This window comes from Rhinolophus sinicus, linkage group LG02 (genome assembly GCF_036562045.2).
Source record: "Rhinolophus sinicus isolate RSC01 linkage group LG02, ASM3656204v1, whole genome shotgun sequence".
Taxonomy (NCBI): Eukaryota; Metazoa; Chordata; class Mammalia; order Chiroptera; family Rhinolophidae; genus Rhinolophus; species Rhinolophus sinicus.
In genome coordinates this window covers 126,975,369-126,997,687 of record NC_133752.1, presented here as the reverse complement: position 1 = coordinate 126,997,687, position 22,319 = coordinate 126,975,369, and the positions used below count along the sequence as shown (strand labels likewise).

Genomic DNA, 22,319 nt, shown 5'->3' with positions numbered 1-22,319 from the left:
ATAGTCCAAGTATGAGTTTACAGGCAGTAATCCCAGTGAACCAATACTAGTTGTCACTTTATTGTAAAGTATTTCTACTTTACTGAGCACTCTACAATCTTACTTTTGACCACAACCAACTTTTCAGAGAGATGCTCAGCTAGTAAATGAAGCAATAGGATCTGATCTGAGGTTCTCACACTTAAACATAGCACATACTTTCCAGCGAGAGAGATAATTAAGGTTTCCAATTAAGCCCATGGCTGTGGGAACAGACAGGAAGTAATCACCCTAAGAGATGCTTTAGAAGTAGAAATCAAAGGGATTTTTGAGGACAAGTTATCTATGCATAGTGAGGGAAAGGATCTCGGAGTGCAGAGTAGGTGATTTTGTTTGTTTGGTTGGCCAACCCTCTGCTTAGGAAGGACTGGGAGAGGAAAGGTCGTGAATTTAGTTTTGGAAAGATGGTTTTGAGTTGCTTGTGGGGAATAGCCAGGTGGAGTGGGGGCTGTAAATACCGCTCTGAAGCCCCAGAACGAAATGAGATCCAAGACGAAGTGATTGGTAGTCTTGAAGATGACTGAAAACACAAAGGTGAATGAAATAACCCAGATTGAAGAAAGGCACCAGGGCTCAAGCCAAATTTTAAATTGGAAATATCAGAGGATGATGTGGACTAAGACGATGGAAGAACCCGGTGAGGGTGATGTCAACTGAGGAAAGGTTCTCAGGAAGGAGGAAGGGTTCCATCAACACTGTCAAATGCTGCAGAACACAAAGTACACGACATTTGAACAAGGTAAGAATGTGGCTTCGTGCATAGTAGCCCCGTGGATGGACTTAAAACTTTGCCCAACTAGGGCTAGCGACAGGGTCGACTTCTGTTTCTTTTTCATGAGAAGCCAATGTTTCCCACGCATTCTCCTTCAATGCTTTATCCTTTCCTCCCTTCCTCCATGTGGAGTGTAATTCTCCTCCACAGATATATCAGTGTTTTGGGACTCGCCTCCCACTTCTCTCCCTTCCGGCTGCTTACCGTTGCCATGGAGACCTTCACTTAATTAACCCGACCGAGGAAGAGGGCACCACCGACGGGAAGAAAACCCACCAGAACAGTGGCGGGAAGGGCGGAGCAGAGCGAAGGCGCGCGTAGAGGAGCCGGGAGGAGGAAGCACACAGGCAGGCCGCGAGTGGGCTGCGACCGCGGGCTTCTGCGCGGGCTCCGCGCCTCGGGGACCCTGTCACCGCGCGCTGCAAGTCGGCGCGAGAAATTAGCAAGGCACGAGCGGTGCTGCCCCGGGTCGGGGTCCGCTCGTGTCCCCGCGGATTGCAGGGGCGCCTGGCACCCGCACGCTGCTCAGGGGCGCACTCCTCGCGCTGTGACTGCCAGGTTTCTGCTCTTTCCTCCTTCCCCCACTAGTCTAACCATTTTTAACACCCACCCCGCTCCCACCCCCAGTTCTTTCCTTTATCTGTTCTTCGCTCCAACGTTTAAAAGTTGGCTTCTCAGGACTGTTTCTAGAATAGCGCGCCTCGGGCAGCTGCTATGTTTGTCTACTCCTGGGTGCAAATCCTGTCACTCACCACTGAATCTGAGTCGGGACTTGGGGCTTGAAGAACAGGCAGCGGGAGCGATCTTTCCCCTTTGATATTCTTATTATTGTACACAAGCCTTTGAAATTCTACATTACACTTAGTTATTTTTTTGGGGGGGGTGGGGGGTATAATACCACGACCCCGAGTTAGAACATTTTTGCTAAGAAAAAGGAACAAGGTTAAAGCTTTGCAGTTTTGTGGAGTCTGCAGACTGAATGATTAAGTATTTCTTTTTATAACAACGGGGCACATTTTATCTGAACACTTGCTTTATTACAATTAAAGATTTTTGTAGGATGAAACCTGCTTTAGAGTGGGCTTTAGAGAGTTTTGAAGTTGATCCGGGTACCTGTTTACTATTAAAATGACATTTTTTTTTTTTTGCAGTTTTAGAAATACATATTTTAAGTACAGATTTTTCTTTTTCCCCCCTGTATATCTTAAATTTAACATAAAAACCTCTTAGGTCCCCAGACACTCTAGGTTCCTAGGAAACGCTACACAAGCTTTTTAGATGAATTCATTTTAAAAATAAATTGAAAGGGATTTCGAATGTTTTACCCATTTAAGTTTCAGTTTCATCAACAGTATATTGAAATATTTTTCATGATGATAAAATGTGAGGAATTACTTCCAACAGAGAAGCAGCGTGTAGGTGTTGTAGATTTCCACCCGTTAAGGTTAAATAGTTTCATATAATGCAATGTAATTGCCTGATTTTATTTTTAGCACCTCCTTTATATTTAATTATAGCAGCTTCTAGAAGCAAATTATTTTGTTGTTTGTTGGAAAGCACTGATGTTTCCAATTTTATTAGGTGGAGAATATCATGAAGCATCTACTTATTAATAATGTCTTAACATTCAATTGGATGAGCAATCAGTATAAATTGAAAGACATAACATTAAAGCGATACATACACACCACATAATGTCCAATAGTTTAGTAGTGAATCAGACTATACATGTTTGATTGAACTGAATATGTTTTATTTTCCAGATGGAGAAATCAATTATTCTGCTGTTTTGGATACAATATGCTGTTAAGGTAAGACATTTTGAGTGTGCCCTTTTAGGAATAATTAATTAATGGACCAGATACTATTGCATTGCATTTATCTATTTTGGAAAATAAGGGGTGTGTTAAGAGACATAACATTAAACATTAGGTTTATTACCTATGAAAAATTTTCTTTGCTAGGTACTGTCAAATTTGTGCGTATAGATGGCATCTGTTTTCACTGCTTACAAATTATATTGGGGATAATTAGTGGGGAGAAGAATTTGGTGAAAGACATGTCATCTAGGGAACATAGGAGGCCTCTGAGCCTATGGTTTCTTTTGCCTCAATTGGTAACATTTTCTTCACCTGTCTTTGAACCAAGGCTCTAAAATGACTCAAACATTTTGTACTCAAATTTATTTTCATTGCAAACATATTTTTAAGAATGTTTGTGAATTAATTCAGTTTTGTAGCCATTATGATCAAAGTATACAACTGACATACCAAGAGGGTGTGCTGTGTTTTTCCTATGACTTTGAGTCTCTTCCTTCTCCATGTTCACCCTGGGAATATGGTGTTTCCTAGTTTGAGAAACATGGATCTTAAATTTCCTTGCTCTTATTTTACTTCCCTTTCTTAAGTTATTTTCAAAATTATGTTTACAAATAGAGTATCCAATGGATATTATTTAATTCATGTGTAGGAATCAATATTGCTGAAATATTTTTCAATTATAATTTTACACATTTTAGGTTTGATTTTTGTAAATTTGCTCATAAAATAATAACCGAGAATTCATTTTTATTATTTCACCATTATTTTTCTTTCCCATTTCAGATCTCAAAAAGTTTTTATTATATACCAGTAAATAAACAAACAACAACAATTCTTATTGAATGGGAAGAATTTCCTAAAGGAGGCGATCCTGAATTTTATTTTTTAAAATACCAACGTGTTAATAATTTTGCTCAAAAAGTAAGGCCTCATTTTTTTGGGCTTTGATGAAAAGTAAGCACAGTGTAAATTTGTTGTAACTAAATGCCACATCAGAAATAAGAACTTTATAGTTATTGTGATTTATTTTATTTTATTAATATATAAAATGTTAGCATTTTATGAAGTATCTTTAATAAGTAGTTGATCAAAACAATACTTAACTTTTTCATAGGAACAATTATGTATCTTCCTTTTTAGAATTTGTATACTACACAGACAGTAGTTATTTAAAAATAACAATTTTATGTAAAATAGATATTTTATGTGTATGTTTAGATTCCATATTAGAAAAGCTGTTTCTTATGAAGGAGATTTACAATATTCAAACTGTTAATGTATCTGACAGAGAATTAGTAAACATTTCTTATGCAGATGTATCTCATTATTTACAGAATGTCAAAAGCATTCCTGCAGACCCACAAATACTTCCAAAATCAATAATAACACTAGAAGAAAATGAAGACTATCACATTATTATACAGTCCATAAAATATGGACAAATTTTAAGTGAAAAGTCATTTCAAACTCGTAAGTTATATGTGTATGTTGTTCAGCTATATTACCTAATTATAGAAGGGAAAACACCAGATAATTTGAATTTTACAGTGATTAATAGGTATGTAATAGCAGTTGAAAAATCACATCATGATAATAGTAGTCTGTTCTTAAAATATAATGTAAATTTCAATATTTAAAGGAAATTGCAAACTAAGTTAAGAATAACATTTTCAGTTTTGGCATTTAATGTGTGATCATTTAAATAGATAAGTATAGTGGAAATGTTAAGTGTAATCCAGATTATTCTAAAAAATATTATAATGTGGATTTGAAATCCAATTCAATCATTCTAAATAGTGTACAAGAAACTTCCATATAGTCTAGACAATATTTTATAGTTGATAATATTTTCCCTGCATGGTGAATCTTTCGTAATTCAATATCCTTTGTGTTTCATTCAGTTTTGTTTGAAAACATACTAATTATTCTCTATGATTTTTTTTTAGGGGGAATCTCAACTAGAAATATTAAAACAATAGCAACAAGTACAAGTGTTTCTTTTAACTGGAGTGTGCTATCTTTGAATGACATTTCAGTGTCAATATCTCTTAATAATTCTTCACAAATTATGCAAAATAATGTCATTGTTTATGAGTGGGATGATTTGAAACCTGCCACTTTATATATTTTTACTTTTGAATTTAAACAGTTGCATTTCGATTTTATAAATATACTTCAGAGACTGGATGTTCAAGTTGAAACAGGTATATAGATATTTCGTTCATTATTTCTAGACATTAATTATATATTAATTTACATTATTAATTAATAACATATTATACATAATATATTAATATATTTTATATATTATATATATTAATATATGTGTTACATATTTTGTAGATAAATTGGCAGTTATCTTGCTCTTTTAAAAAGTAACTACTTATAGGTGAATTAGCATAGTCCCCTTTTTCTAATTATATCATTCTGGTATGTGACTAATTTAGTGGACAAGCTGGATTTAGCAGTACAAAGGTAAGAACCAACTATATTTCCCTACCACCACTTCTTTTAAACTGCACGAAGTGGGTTCTCTTTAACTCTGGCAGTGGTTCCTATAAATTCCATAACTTTTTAGGTGACTAAAGTATCAATGAACAGTCTCATTTTCAGATATTAAAAGGTACATTAAAATCTAATATAAAAATATCAGTCTTTCATCCTATTTTAAGCTTCTCCATTACTCATCCTGATCAGATGTGACCAAAATTTGGAATACTCTAAGGGGAAAGGGAGTGTGTTTATTTTTGTGTGTGTCTTTCTAGTTCCACTTCCTTCCCCCACATGGTGGGAACAGATATGAGAAGAGGATATAGTCATAGGTAGCTAAGAGGGCAATATACTCTCTGTGATGGGCTGAGTCCCATTTTAATACCTCTAAGAATAGTCAGTGAATCACAATGTATTTTTACAAGTGAAGTGGAGAAACACTTGAATAGTAAGAAAAAGACAATAAAGTACTTAAAGCACTCCCTCACCCCATCCTCCGTCTTCATCTTCCCCTGTGAAAAAACAAGACAACAGTTTCTTCAAAAGATCCTTCTCATATCTTCCTAATATGGTGGGTTGAGGCACTGATGAAGCATGAACAAGAGTTAAAGTACAATACCTACTCTGAACAGGCTGATTTTCCTCAGTCTTTCTAGTGTGTTATTCAATCTTGGAGCAAAAGGCTAAGCAGCCATCCATTTTTTTTTTTTTTTTTATTTCCCCTAGAAGGTGAAGTCAAGCAGCAGAAAACAGAATTCCTAGCAAGCATTATGTCTAATCCTCTGAAATATACTTTAAAATGTTTCTATCAGTATAAGAATAAAGGACAGAAAAGTCAACCTAAAGTAACTTCGAAAAAAGAAAAACATCTGTGTTTTTTTGTTTTTATTAAGTTATAACTAGACAATAATTCTTCTTAATTAATTCTTATAGCTACTTAAAACAACTATTCTAATCAGTCATAATTCATTTACTACTTGAATAATAACAGCGTTAGCACTTTTATTGATTTGGAAGAAATACAGGGCAAGTGCACAATTAATACGATGAGGTTTTCACAATTAGCTTCCAGAGATGTTAAGAAATATAATTATGAAATGTTATTACTGACTTTAACAAATCATTTTGCTTTTGGCAGGTTCATGTTCCCAAGGATGGATAGCATTAAAAAAGAACTGTTACAGAATTAGCAAAGAGAGTAAGCCGTGGAATGTAGCCCAGCAACATTGTAAGTTATCCCAAAATTCTGCACACCTTGTGGATATAAAAAATGAAGAAGAAAAAAAATTTATATTTTCACATCTCAGGTCAAAGAATCAAATAATAATATGGACTGGTCTTAATGATTTGAAGGTCAGTAAATGTAAAGAAATGCATATATTGTGATAAACAATACTATTTTACCTATGTTCATTCATTCATCATTTATTCATTTATTCCTTCCTTCATTCAGTAAATATTTACTGAGTATTTGTTATAAGCCAGACACTGTTTCTCTTTTTCTATTTTTCCATTCTCTTTCTCTCCACCTCCTCTTTTTTTGAAACAGTTATAGGTTCATAGCAAAACTGAAGGGAAGGTGCAGAGATTACCCATGCCTCTACACATGAATAGCCTCCCCCACTATCAAGTCCAGAGTGGTACATTTGTTACAACTGAAAAACCTACATGGATACATCATAAACACCCAAAGTTCATAGTTTGCATTAGTTTACATTCACTCTTGGCATTGTATATTGTATAGGTTTGGGCAAATATATAATGACATGTATCCATCATTTTGATATCTTAAAAGAGTATTTTTGCTGTTCTAAACATCCTCCGCCTGTGCTTATTCGTCCTTTCCTCACTTTGATCTCTTTTGTAAGCATCTATTTCTTTACCTAATTTTGCTTTACTTTGGTCTTCCCCAGACCCCCTCTTAAATTCATTTGAGTGATCTCATCCATTTCTTCACTTATCGCCCAAACCAATGGTTCTCAAATATTGTCTGCCTCACTTTCTTCTTACGAGCTCCAGACACCTGTCTAACTTTTTTCTGATTATCCCTTCTGGAATTTTCCACAGACACATCAACATTGCCCAGACTGACTTGTCATCTTCCCACCAAACCTGCTCCACTTCCTCTATTGCTCACCTCTGTGAATAACACAATAAGATGAACCTGAAAACATGGACTTCTTCTCCACTTTATTCCTTTCACTCCACACATCCAGGCTTATGAAGTTCAATTTTACTAAAAGAGCACAGAAGGATCTGAAGATTTTACTCAATACCAGTGAAAAGGAGTGTGTGACATTTTTCTCCATTTTTCTTAATGCTATGCGATATCTCATGAAATTTCATTTTGGTCAGCATTTTGTAGGGAAACACAAGACCTAACCCAATTATCTCTGACTAGTTTATGGTTTTTTTTTCCTGATGATCCATTTAATTTTATTTCCTGCTCCTCAAAAATAAATCTGTTCTCCATGAGATACCCTGATCAGTAGTGACCCAAGGCAAATTCTATCAGTTCGATACCAGTTTTTCTCTGGAACTTTGCATAAGCCTGGGGAAAATTATTGGCAATCTGTAATTACATTTTCATCCTCTTTTTGAGCTCACTTTATCTTTTAATAGGCAGAGAAAGAAGTTCTGATAAAGATTCCTCAACTCACAGTTCCTTTCAGACATCTCAGAAGCACCGCCCCCTCCCCAGCATTTCAGTCTCTTTCAAAGTATACCAGTTAATGCACATATAATTGTTTCCTGCTGTTAGCATGATTGTTATAAACTGTTTAAATGAAATGTTCTCTTCCCAGAGTTATGGCTACTGGTTTGTGGTAAAAGGTCCAGGTAATATGGTCACGATAGCCAAAGAGGCTCTCAAGGCATCCTCATGGTTGCCATGAATTCCTCAAAAGTGTTTAAGATACAGTCTCTGCTTTCAAGACACTTAAAAATAACTTGGGAGGTAAATGAAACATCAAAGTAAATATAAAAATTTTATTTGTGGTAGTAGCTAAGTCCTATAGTGTCTCCTAAGTACTAAGTACCATTCTGTGTGCTTTGCTTGTACTTGTATGACGTACAAGGAGACTGGAGCACACGGAGTTAACTTGTCCACGTGGACACACATCATTCTGCTCTTAACCACTGTCCTCCGGGACCTCTGCATTAAGCTGGTCTCTTGAGGTTGACATCCAGGTTACCTGCGGGGTTATGATCCCTGTGGTTGGCTGAGAAAGTCATCAGCTCTTTCACTCATGCTGAACAAGTGCGAGTTTGTTACTGGACTTCAAGGATTGATTGTCTTGTTCATCAGTGCATTCCTAGCTTCAGTTAGGGCCCGGCATTCAGCAAGACCTTACTGAATGAAAGGTTAATAGTCTCTGTGTTACACTTTGTGAGGGTTATATAGGTAACACTCAATTTAGTTCTCACAACAACCTTATGAGGTAGATATTCTCATTATTCTCATTTTATGGATAAGGAAAATGGAGCTCAGAAAGTTCCTGGGTCACATAGGTAATGAATAGGCATACCAGACCTTGAACTTATATCTGTCTCACTAATACTTATGCCCTAACTGCTTGAATATACTCCTCTTGAGCCTTTGTTTTTAAAACTGCAGCACCACGTATGCAATAAAGCAGAGTCTTTGAGGAAAAAATATTCTTCTATCCGTTAGGTGGAATTGGGATGCATTTTTTTAAATCTCTTTAAAATGTTTAGAGGGAGCACTTCTCTTTAACTCTTATCTATGCAACTAGCTTGGAGCTGTGCTTGATGCTGGGATGGCATGATAATCACAATACAGACATAGTCTCTGTTTTTATAACGCTCATTATCTCTTAAGAATTTTATTTCTTTTATGAGCAACTATTATGGGCCTGGTGTTTTGCATACACGCTCTCTAAAACTGTTGACAACCATGCAAAGTAGTTATGACATCTCCATTGTACAGGGAAAAAACTTTAGTTCCTAACAGGTTAGCATTGGTCCAAGAATAGCTTAGTGGTAGAAATATTGATTAGAATACAGGTCAAAATATAAGGTTTGTCAAAGCTTGTACTTTTCCTACTACCCCTTTCAAGGGGGTAGCCACATGACTATGTAGAGATACGTTCATTACTTGTGAGAATTGAGGTTGGTTACATTCACCAGTGACATCCCTTAGCAGAAAAGTAATATCCTCTCCTGATGCATACGACTTATTTCATGACTTGAATTAAAATAATATCTAATAAGTAATGGGTCTGTGCCTGGCATTGTGTTGAACCCTTTACATGTACTCCCTTTTTAATCTTCACAACAACTTAAGATGTAGAGTCTATTATTATACCCATTATACAGATGAGAAAATAGAGGCTTAGAGCTATGGCTAACAAGTAAATGAAAGTGAACTCTGTTTCCAGCTCAGAATCTTTATCAATAAGGAAATCTACATAAATGTATTAAACTGGTTGATGATTTAACAATCTTAGAAAATTTTATAATACAGGTGTGATTGATAAAAATTTTCAAATACACTTATTTGAAGATACGACACTTTCCCTTTAAATTGGCTTCATTTGTACATTTTATTACAGAAAGAAGGTCATCTCACATGGACAGATGGGACATCTTTTGGCCTTAAGAAAAATGAAATCTTTTCTTTTCCACTGTTACCCAAGAATGAAACAGACTGCTACATCTTACAGCAAAATGCAACTGGTTCAAACTATTTTTTTGCAAGGTTTTTCTGTTATGTTCCATTGCCATATATTTGCAAATATGAATGTAATTATTTTTATTAGTATTCTTATATATACATCTCATTCTTTTATTATTTTAAAAATAGAATTGTAGTTTTTAATTAAAAATTTTTTTTATGCTTCTTTCAGCACCTTCTCTGCAGGAAAACCTTTTGATCTATATAAAGGATGTTGGAACAACTGAAGTTGTATTTAGTTGGAATAATTTGAGTGGTTGGAATAATTTGAATAAGTGGGTGCAACTAGGATATAAAATTATCGTTAAATATTATTTAGATTATACAAAACAATATTTTGAGAGCTTGCCCCCAAATACTACGGAAAAATCAATTACCCAACTATCTCCTGGCCATGTTTACAGATTTTTGCTCTTTGCCATAAATGAATGGGAGGCAAAAACCACGTTAAGTCCAGTATTCATTGTTGAAACACGTAAGTTACAAGACAATTGAAATTGTAATTTTTCAAGTATTTAGTATCATCATTAATAGGTATTTCCTGAGTTTCTGGTGTTTTCTCATAACACTAGGGGCATACCTGCAATTTTACCAGTTTTACATTACTATGAATCTGTGTATGTGTTTGGATTTCCTGTTAAATTATAAACTCATAAGGTACTATATTTTATTAGTCTTATTGCACCAGCTAGGCTGGTGCCCAGTCCATAGTAGATAATAAATTTCTGTGGAAATGAATTTTTGATATGTGGTAATAGCAAGAGATAAACAGACATGTGTGTCTGGACTTTAAGAGTATTACAATGGAGAGAATTAGTAAGGAATAAAAATAAATGGAAACAAAACTCTATAGCAAAATATAAGCTGCAATTCCTACTGGTGGTGCATTTAATAAATACTTTCTAGAATTCAGAGAGTGGGTGCCTGGGCAAGACTTGTGTAAACGAGAGGCTTAGACTCAAACTTGAAGGAAGAAAAACATGAGCAAATGTCTGGAGATATGAATTTGTGGGGAAAGAATAATGCAGACTAACTGGAGACGGTTTCCTTGGGCATAAGGGTAAAATCAGTTTGAGAGGTAGGTAGTGGCAGATTTGGGAGTGCTGGGGGTCTCTGTCTCAGATGGTTGGACTTGACCTTAGAAGAAATGGAAATCCATTAAGACTATAGTTTTTAAGACTTGCTTTACCTTCTCACTCAGTTCTCACCTCAACTCGGAGTAACTAGAGAAAACTGGGCTTCAGAAAGGTTAAGTAAACTGACTAGAGTAACATGCTTTAATAAATAGCAGAGCCAAACAGGAACCCAGATGGTCTTATTTTAACTCTTGAGATATTGCTTCTAAAGAAAGAATTAAGAAGAATGTGTATGTTGGGAGGGCAGGGAATGGACATGGGTTTGTGGCAGTCATGTGCAAGGTGCTGTGTTAAGAAAATTAATCTGCAGGGATTAGCTAGGAATATCACTGGCGCTGGCTGAAATGGTTTGTAGAGGGGACATATTTCTGTAAGAAGATGAGTGCCTGAGTTCTGGTGATGATAGGATGAAGAGTGTGTGATATGTAGTCTGACGAGACAGAAGAGGTAAACGACATACATGTGGTGCTTGTAATAATAATGATGATGATGATTGAACAATAACATGTGTCACACACTGTGCCAAGTGCTTTATATTTCTTATTTAACCTTCACAATAATTTTATGAGGCAGCTACTACTATAATTCCCATTTTATAGTCAAGAATAGTGAGGCTCAAAGAGAGTAAGTAGTTTACTCAGGGTGCGGAGCTAGAAAGTGGAAGAGCTGGGACTCAAACCCAGTTGTTCTTTTCAAATTAGAGTATTATGGAAGTACTGAGAAGTGAGATATTATTCTGCCAAACCATACCACTAATATCATGTATTTTTCTGATATTTTTATCTCACAGGCCCATTATCAGCCCAAAATTTCACAGTTACTCATGTGACCCCAACAGAAATATTTTTACACTGGGATTCTCCAGATCCTGTGTCTTTTCACCATTATCTTGTGACTATTTTGGATGTTGAAAACAATAAATCCGAAGAGGTGTCTGTTGCAAAACTCAACATGTCAACAACAATTAGAAATCTCAAATCTTTCCATCATTATTTGATCTATCTATTCAGTGTAGCGGAAAGAGGAACTTTAAGCTGCTTTGAGAAACCTATTTCAGCCATTACAGGTGACTTTTAATTAAAAATTTAATTAAAAATGTTGCCCTTTAATTAAAAATATAAAATGCATATGTTGGAATATTATTTTGATGAAATTTAATTATGTCAATCCTTTATAGGTACAAATACTCACAGTTGAATATATGTTTGAATGTTGAATCACAAATTTAAGCGTGGATTCTAAATACTAATTCATTTAGATTTAAACTCTTACCAGAATTCTTAGAAGACATCTTCCTTATCATAGCCTTGGCTAGAAAATAAATGATCATAAAATATGGAGATTAGTTCACCCAGTGTTCTTTAATAACCCTAGATCCAACAAACAGTTCTGCGCATTTGATCAGTTTTACTTTGTTCTTCATTTTCTCACTCAGTGTTATGAGTTGACCTCTAGGGGGCAGTCTCATCCCAGGACTTTGGCCAATTCATTTCTAATCACTCTCCTCCACATGGCAGTTTTTGAATCCTTGTCTAGAACATAATCATTAAAGTCATTGATCTTTTATTTAAGCACTCTGTTTATCCTCTTAAGATAAGTCATTAGTTTTTGAAAATATAAAACACTAATGTATGAAACAGAACATAACAAAGCACCTTTTGGCAGTATAGCCCTGTGTATAATGTATGTATTGTTTGTGTGTATATTTAACACGTCTACATGCAAAGTTCTTTGATTGAAATTTCACCAGCTAAAATTTAACACACCAGAGTTGAGGTAGAAAACCTGCATGAGCATAGCCATAGATTGATTAACCTTCTCATACTTACTGGATATACTTGGGAGTCTTTGAAAATAATAATAAGCAAAGATATTTAATGCTTACTCAAAGCAAATGTTTAACATACATGTATTCAGTGTTGCAAATCCTAACTGAAGTATTTTTCTGATTGGATACTAGATAGCACATGTTTTTTCCTTCCTAAGCTCAAGCTAAGCATCCTTCAATTGATAAATGCTCAATTGAGTCCCTTACACTTTAAGAAGTTGCTCTCATTTTTAACTGACAGGTAGACTTGGAGGATTTCTCACAGATCCAGTAATTTTGAAGTAATATTAAAATCTCACATGTTATGTAACTATCGTATCTATTTATTTGTTTCATAGAAGGATGGGAAAAAGGTACATGTCAGTTTGTGCATTTAATTTTGGGTCATTTGCTATGTATATCAACTATACACAGACACAACAATCCAAGAATTCTCTGCTTTCAGAAATCTGCATGCCTAAGTTATTCATCTTCTTCAAGTGTTTTGCTCAAAAATCTGATCTTTTCAAAGATACTTGCCCTGAATTCCTTATTTAGTACCACAACTTCCTCCCTACAGCCATCACACTCCTGATTTCCCTCATTTTGGTTTATGTTTTTCCTTAGCACTTATCATATCTAAAGTACTACATAATATACACATTTGTTATATATATTGTTTATTTGTCTATTTCCACCCATTAGAATATAAACTCCATGAGGCTGTGACCTTTGTTATTTTTTATTGATGCACGCTACGTGCCTAGGAGAATGACTGGTACATAGTAGGTGCCCATGTATATTTGATAAAAGACTGAATAATCTCAATAATTGGAACATTACTCTGATGGAACTCTTAAAACTGAAAAATTTGCTAAATACTTTCTATTTTTCCTTTATGTATAATGTACGTGCTTAATCATATTGGTAAATCTTGCATAGTATTAGGTTGGTGCAAAAGTAATTGTGGTTTTTGCAATTATCTTTTTATCTTTTAAACTGTAATTACTTTTACACCAACCTAATAATAACAAGACACATTTCCTCCAATACTGAGTCCTTTTCAAGACATGGTGACGTCAGGATTTGTTAAATTTCCTTTCAGAACTGATTGATATTGAAACGAGATATTTTTGCTCAATAGAATGAGTACTGCTAACAATAAACTGAGATATTGATTTATCTATTTGTCTGTTTTTCTAAGGTATTAATCCACCTCAGAAAGTTTATGTTAAGCCTGAAGATGTGGGAGAGGACAGCATAGTGCTTGAGTGGGAATCCCCACAAGATGGCCACGAAGTTTACATTCAAATCAGATCAATACCAGATAAAAGAGAAGTCATGAATCTTTCTGTAAAGGGTGCTAACAGATTCAAGATTGATAATTTAATCCCTGGAATGACATATGACATTGGAATGGCAACTGTGGTTAATAGGAACTTGAGTGAACTGGTAACTATTCAACAAACTCTAAGTGAGAATCAAATACTTTGCATTCTTAACATATATTTGCTGATCTGGGGCACTATAACATATTCTCTCTAGAGCCCTCTGGTAGTAGGTTGTACCTTTAAGCAGATTGTTGGTGTGCTTTATCTAATGGTAGCCTCGAGTAATTTGTATCCCTTTTATCCTGGCAATGTTCCCTGCTTATAGAAAGGCAGCATTGTTTATGATGAAGAACTTGATCCTAAAGCCATCCTACTTAGGTTTGAATCTGGGTTCAACTATTTGAATAACCCTGAACAATGTGCTCAACTTGTTTATGCTTCAGTTTCCATACTTATAAAATGGGAGAAAATAATAGTATGTATTTCCTGGGATTCCCTGAGAATAGCTGATTTAATACTCGTAAATGTAAGGACTTAGAACAGTACCTGACACATAGCTATATTAGTGTTTATAATAATTATTTTATCAACAAAGGCATGCTATAGCATGGTGGAAGGAAATAGTGACAGTATATGAAAGGATTAGGGCAAAGCAAACAAAAAAATTTCTATGTCCTTTCTCAAATAAGATTAATTCACTCAATAAGTAATTGTCGAAAATCTATTAAGGAGGGAGAAAGACAAAAAGTGAAAAGAAAATAAATGAATGAAAACATAATTATATGTATTTCTAAGTTGTGATAAACTTTAAGGGGGGAAAGAGCAAAGTTATGTGACTGAAAGTAATTGAAGAGGGATAGAGGGTTCTGCTGTAAGTAAGCTATAATAGAAAGAGTTACATTTGAATGGAGGCTTAAAGTGTAAAACAGGAGCCAGAGTGGAATAAAATCGTGGAAGGGTATTTCAGGTATGAAGGCTATAAAACAGGAAAGAGCTTGATGTATCTGAGACCAAAAAGACCAGAATGTGTGTTATCAAATGAAGAGGGAGAGGGTAGTAGGAAATGATATTGGAGAGGTGGTCAGAGGCCAGATCACAAAGAGCGTGTAGCCCATGCTTTTGAGTTTCTTTACAAGGCATCGGGAGGCCATTGAGAGTTTTATGCTGGTGAGTAATAATGTGACCTATGTTATACAAATTCACCTGTGGCTATGTGCAAAGAATGATTTGTAAAGGGGCAGGGAAACTGGGTAAGACAATATTGTAGAATCTAGGCAAAAGATTATGGTGGACGAGATGGCAAGTGCAGATGGATAGTAGTAGATACAGTTTGTATTATGGAAGTAGGCGGTCCCAGCTTTAATGTCAGAGTGCTTGTGGTGAATAAAGCAGGGGAGAAACTTTGGGTTTTGACTTGAGCAATTTGAGTGGATAGTGGTGACTCTGCAGAGGAAAGATCATGGACTGTGTGGGCTTTTTGGCTAACAATAAGGGAAGCCTGGTGGAAAAAAATGAATTGGTCTAAAAAAGTTACATACCAGCAGTGTCCACACTCAAACAGCATTGAATCTTCCCATTTTATCCTCCAAAGACTAAAACTGAATTCACGTATGGCACTCTCATACTTACATTTCTGAGAAAACCTAGCAGAAGATAATGATTGTAGGTAAATTATTAAAAAGAAAACTACTAAGAAAGATATTGCTAAAAAGAATTATTTCATACCTACTAAACAACCCAACAAATATTTATTGGCAGAATAGAAGTACTAAAATAAAAATGCATAGATGGGAAATGAACTGTTGTCTGACATCTGGCAGTTATTAGCAGTATGAGGTTGGAGTGTCCTCATATTGTCTCGGTGCCTAAGTCTTCTCTCTTAAAAATTTAGATCATTGAATACATTTTAAAGTTGGCTTCTAGCTCTACACTCCTATTCTTCTTTGACTTGAGGGAACTTAGTATATTTCAATACATCTGTCATCAAAAAAACAAAATTTTTACCTCTCTTTTTTAGTGATTTCTTTTGAAAAAATTTTCAGCTCTGTATCTTTAGGTGTAAGCCCAGTTCTTAACTTTATTTAATTTGAATGCTTATTTGTAAATCTGTTATCCAACATGGTTGCTACCATGTTTCCCCGAAAATAAGACCTAGCCGGACAGTCAGCTCCAATTTTCTAATTAGGTCTTATTTTGGGGAAAACAGGATAAAACATGAATTAACATAAATTTTAGGAAGAATAATAGAATATTGGTGTTTGAAGGTGGGACAGAGATCTTGCTGATCTGATATGCAATTCCTAGCGTAATGCCCCTGATCATTTTATAATGCATCCCAGTAATTTTCCTCTATTTCGGGGTCACATCTGTTCTCCAGAGCATCACAGAGCAAATCTACTCCCGGATTCATATGAAGGGCCATCAAATGTTTGGAAACAACCATTAGGTGTTCCTGGTGTCTATAGTTTCTTTCCTTCTGGTGAATTATCTAGTTCCTTCAAGCATTCCACTATTTCTTATAATCCTATTGGCCTTTCTATTCAGTTCTTAAGCTTGACAATCACTTTTGGCATCAGCAGATTATTTATCATCCATCATTTGTACCAGTCTCGAGATTATAAAACAAATATTAAATAAAGCCAATATTACCTATTCCAAGGTGCATAGGTAGAAATGAATACTTTCCATGCATTCATTCCGCAAATATTTGTTAACTGTTATTCACCATGTCCTATTTTTCTCTCTCCCATACACTTTGAAGCAATCAAGCATAGAGGGGCACTTTCCTTTTAATGAGCTTTTACAGACATGTAGAAGGCAATGAAATTTATACGTTCATTTGTTTCCCTTTACCATTCAAAACATATCTGTTTATCTCTCTAAATTATTCTGAAAATAACTAGCAAATCTTGATTTTCAGTTATTGTTGTGCACCTCGAACCATAAAATGTGCCTTTGGGAAAAGGCAGTACTTTCAAGCACAGACCAGGGAACTGGATCACCTAGGTTCGAATTCCAGCTCTGCAATCATCAGTTTACATCCTTTGGGAAGTCATTCAAGCTTTTCAGTCCTCAGTTTTCTTCTCCCTAAAATGGGAAAGTTAATAATTTTACCTATTTATGAAGTTACTGTAATTTAAGGGCTCCAACACCAAGCAAGTACTATGAGAGTGTTGTGATTTTTATTTCTCTAAAGGAGTGGAGTGGTGCCGTTTAACTATGGCCATCCTTGGCAGGAAGTGAAGCTGTCCCATCTGTCTATGTAGTCTCTCTTTGTTGGAGGAATGAACTGTATCCAAGTTTTTTTGAGGGAAGAGGAGCTGTATTTGTGTTTTCTTTTTCCCTCTTCATATAGAATAAATTTTAAAATAGACTGGGCATCCCTGAGACCTTATTCAATACCTTGTCTATAATAAAAGCCCTTGAATTTGGCCTTATTCTCTTTATCTCATATTGAAAACAACTGATATATATATAGTCCTCAGTGCTACCACTTGTGAAAGAACTTTTGCAGGCAAATGGATAAGGATAGAAGTCATAGTCACAGTGGCGGAGACCCATCAGAAGTCCCCAAAATATTGCAATATCTTCCATTTTTTAAAAGTGAAATCTTCTCCAACTTAAGTTTCCAGAGGTCCTGGATATAGTTTTGAAGAGAAGAAAGAGCTTTATTAGATTCTACATCTTTCTAGCGGTGATGACCCTCTACTTTAATGTGCCATGCATTAATGCCACTAGCTCTGTTTTCCTAGACAAATGGAATAATTGATGGAAAACCCTGCATTTACTCACTGGAGGGAATGTCACTGACTCGATATACTTTTAAAACCTAAATTAGACTCTGCCTACTTAAAACCTTGTCTCTCCTTAGAAAATGTCTTCGGCACCCAAGAGAATAGAAGTGAATTGTTTCCATGACTACACTGGTCACTCATTTTCAGTCCCCAGATCATTACTTCCTGCTCAAGGCACATTTAGAAGCTTTCACAGATCACTGCCCACAGATACAGATGGATTGGATTCTTGTGGGATGTCACCCTAGCCTTGGAAAAGCTGTAGTTACAAAGCTGTAAAAGTTTTGTAACTAAAGAGAACTGGAAGAAATTTAAAGAGGAAACCTACAAAATACATGATTAGAGATGGACAGAAAAAGAACAGTTAACATAATATAACTGGAAAAGGAAAAACATGGTAAACATGCCTTGAAACCCAGTAGTATACCATATGGAATTTTTTATTTATTTATTGTTGGTATATTGAACATTTTCTCATACCCATCAAGAATAGAAGTGGCAAGAAAGTTATATGTTACAGCTGAATGAATTGATGGAGATATTGCACAGATTTTATGTTCCAGAATGCTAATTATAGGTGTGTGCTAAAATCCTTTTATACAGTACTGGCTCTGGGTAAAGTAGCAGAATCATATCAAATATTTAACAGTGACTTAGAACAAGTTCCATTGCATGAAACCAGATGTCACCAATAAAACTGAAAAGGCCATCTAATTATTCTCTGGGGGAAAAAGTACTTCTCAGAATGTATATTTTAGAAGAAGATATCTACTTGAAAGCAAGACTCACCTAAAGATATACTGGGTAGTCTCCCAATAACCCACAGAATTGAAATTAAAATTGACCTCAGGAAGAAATAATGTGAATAGAAGTTGTCTGAAATTTCCAATCTGCTCTAAATAGTACAGTAGAGAACTGAGGTACAATAAACCTCTTTAAAAGAGGTCAGGGAGAGTGTAAAATGTAAATGAATCCTTCCTCTAAGCTCTTGCCAGAACTGTGTTCCTAAAAATGAAATGAAATGTCAGCTGAAAATCCCTACAGGATAAAGGCTGACATGCATAGCATGGCATGCAAAGCCTCTCAGGATCCAGCCTCACAGGTGGCCCTTCCGTGCCCTGTCCCCTTTCCTCACACTCCCTGAGCGTGTGCCTGGCACAGCTCTAAGCACTTTATGTACAATACTGTCTCTCATTTAATCATCACAATGACCCTGCAAAATAGGTACTAGTCTCCTTCGCATTTTAGGAATGAGGAAACCAAAGCACAGAGTGACTGAGCAACTTGTCAAAGACACCCTGCTAGTAAAGAGCACAAAGAACGTGACAGTCCCAAACACATGATGATGGCCTTTTTGGTTTCCATGCCTTGGTCGTACATTCTCTTTGCCTAGAATTCCCTTCTCACTACTTTGCCCACCTCACGCACACTCTTTCTGGTAAACTTGTACTATCCTTTAAGACTCAAATAAAACATTGACTCTGGAAAGACTTCCCCAATTATCTCTGCTAGAATTGTTATTCTCTTCTCAATAGCTTTTGTTCGTATTACCAGCTTGGCTCTGACCATTTGGTTTCTAGTTAGTGATTTGTACATCTCTTTCCTGAGATTGGGAACTCTTTGAAAGCAGGACCCTGGCCTTATTTGTTTTATTTAAGTACTCATTCTTGTATATAGGTTCTCAAAAGTATTTGTTTAAGAAACAAATTAAAAGATTACAAAATTGGAAAATCTCAAATTATGTTTTTTGAGACTTACTGAAAATCAAAAAGTGAAAGTTAATTATGTACTTCCAATATATATGTACATACGGTCTGTTAAAATATCCACCTTATTTCTCTAACACTGACATGGTAAACATAAGTTTAATGCACAGACATTTACTATTTTCACAAATTCTAGAACATGCTAGACAAAATATAGAGAAATATGCTTGAAATTAAAAAGAAACAAAAAAACTAATTATAAATCTCTCTTTTTATCTTTCAGGGCCCAAACCAGTCCAGATTGTTATCCCTTATGAAAGTTACAGTACCTCTATAATTTTATTTGTTCAAATGCCTGATATTGGAGTGTTTGACGGCATACATATTGTAACTGAAGGAGGGCCCAATGTAACGAGGCCTTTAAAACATGACAGTAAAATAACTGTTGACAATTTAACCCCAGGGACAGAATATAATTTTTTGGTTTCCGTCATCAGTGGGACTAAATTAAGTAATATGTATTATGTGCCTACAGTAAAAACATGTAAGTATTTTAGGACTTGAGTAAGCCTTTTCTTGATTTTGATTTTTGTGTACCATTTCTAACTGGTAGGCTATGTTCATTTTAATGCAATTGTTTTCAAAGATCTTTGAAAATAATTGCAAATACCCCATTACAGAGCCTGATCTTTTATTGCCCAAATATACAGATAGCGCTAACTCTGTAAAATTGATAAGTCATAAATTTTTTTAATCTATCCAGTAACAAAAAATATGCTTACGTATTAATCAGGATTTTCAATGACTTAATCCAAGAGTGAGGAATGTGATTAATTGTAGGCAGATTATGGGCACTAGATTATATGTTTTGAGAGTGTCTTTCAAAACATATTAATAATCTAAGTGTATGTTTGCTCTCCCCTATGCTGCCATTTGTCTGGAAAGAACTAGTGTGTATTTTCCTTACCTCTTTGAACATTTACAATTAATATACATTGTACTTGTTCATACCAATACTTACATTTTGAAATTCATGTTGATTTTGATTTGTCTTTAAGTTACTACAAAATTCTACAAATACTAATATTGAACATTTGGGAAATGTGTAATTTATCTAAGGTATTCATCCAGTAGATGTAGAAATAAATGGCACAGAGTAATAAATGCCATACAAAAATCACATGGAGTCCTAAAAGCATTCAAGTGTCCACTATAACATGTCCAGTTTCTTAATCATTTACTCTTTCTGTCCATAAATCTTCATATATATCATTATACGACCATGTGTCTTCTTCCTCCCAAATTGTAATCCTTCCATTACTGTTTAACTTTTCCATAAAATACTCCCAAACTGATGTCACAAATCATATTATTCCAATAGCATTTAAATATATTTATAATCAGTATACACTTATATTTTATTTTTGCTTACAATTTTCATATTATTTTTATATCTTTACTCTTTGCCTCTCTTCCTTATATTATAAATCATCGTGGGCAGCATTCTCTTTGACAGTTTTTGTTTTTGCAAATAATTAGTATTTGATCATCTAAATATATCAATATTGTGATATTAGTCAGCAACATATATCAGTATATAAGATGACAGTTTAAAGCTGCCATTTTTTCAGTTTTTCTGAAATAATTTATTTCTTCTATTCTAGATTGGGTCTTTAAAATTTGAAAAATAACCATTAAAGATTATCAGATTAAAATTTGTTTTTAGCTTCAGCCAATATTGAATACAAAGAGGATTCTTTTACTTTGTCTAGACCTCAAATTTTCTCTCTGTTGTCTTTTCGGTTTATGCTAATAGTTTCAGAGAGCTTTAATCTCTTTTTCTCCTTTGAATATTCTGCATTTGCTTCTGTGAGTTTGCTCCTATGTAATTTTTGCTGCAACATCAAAATTAGCTGTATCACTGTATGTGTAAACAACTATTTTAAATTAGGATAGAGAGATAGTTGATTAATATACTTTATTGCTCTTTTTTCACACTGTGTTTTTTTTTCTCCCTTTAAAGGGATAAACTAAAAGAAAAACCCAGTTAGAAAACGTCCAAAACAGAATTTAAGTGTATTGTGTGTTTTGGATAGGTTTGGAAGCACCATCAAATATCCATGAGGGCAAAGTTACAGACTCTTCCATAGAAATTCTCTGGAATCGAGCTGATGGGAATTTTCACCATTACGAAATCACATGCATGAACTGTGCTGCTCCTTTTATGGTATGTTATAAGAGGCTCTTGGAGGAATTAAACTTGAATCTTTCATGCTGAATCCAGTAATACTGCATTCTTACATTAGATAGTAGTGAAACTGAATAACCCCTAGTAACCCTTAAGATTTTGTTTTTTGCTTGTTTTCTATTGTGGAGCATTTCTTAAATGAAAACAACAACAAAACAAAGCAAAACAAAAACAAAAACAAAAAACCCTGCTAATTTATTCTTTTGGATTGATAGGTCCAGAAGGTCGTGCAAGAAGCAGCGACATTCTCCCACCTGGATCCTGCCACAGTGTACACCTTTTCAATTCGCACTGAAAAAGAAGGTTTTAAAGATAGTACTCCTCACATAAAAGGAATACAGACAGGTACAGCCTGTCTAAGCACTTTAGGTGTTATTCAGTCTTCAAATATTTATTTGGTTCTTTTAGGAAAGATTTAGTAAATAGTACATTCTTCTCAGATTTTCTTTATGGGCTGGCAGTGTCCTCTCTGGTCTCTTT

At 35.0% G+C, this 22,319-nt stretch overlaps 1 protein-coding gene across 2 annotated transcripts; it reads left to right on the top strand.

Annotated features, from left to right (window-relative positions):
* Positions 1–491: 491 nt before the first annotated feature.
* LOC109457963 (uncharacterized) lies at positions 492–20,054 on the top strand. 2 transcript variants are annotated; one of them, XM_074325369.1, is made up of 11 exons: positions 492–778; positions 2,575–2,622; positions 3,415–3,552; positions 3,966–4,101; positions 4,578–4,835; positions 6,260–6,474; positions 9,696–9,885; positions 9,990–10,292; positions 11,744–12,019; positions 13,965–14,212; positions 19,875–20,054. In XM_074325369.1, exons 1-11 carry the CDS (start codon positions 686–688, stop codon positions 19,926–19,928), a joined length of 1,959 nt encoding a protein of 652 aa, XP_074181470.1. In that variant the 5' UTR covers positions 492–685; the 3' UTR covers positions 19,929–20,054. The 2 variants fall into 2 exon arrangements, with proteins under 2 accessions (XP_074181470.1, XP_074181469.1); XM_074325368.1 differs by lacking the exon at positions 19,875–20,054 and having other exon boundaries at positions 13,965–17,522.
* The last annotated feature ends 2,265 nt before the right edge of the window (positions 20,055–22,319 follow it).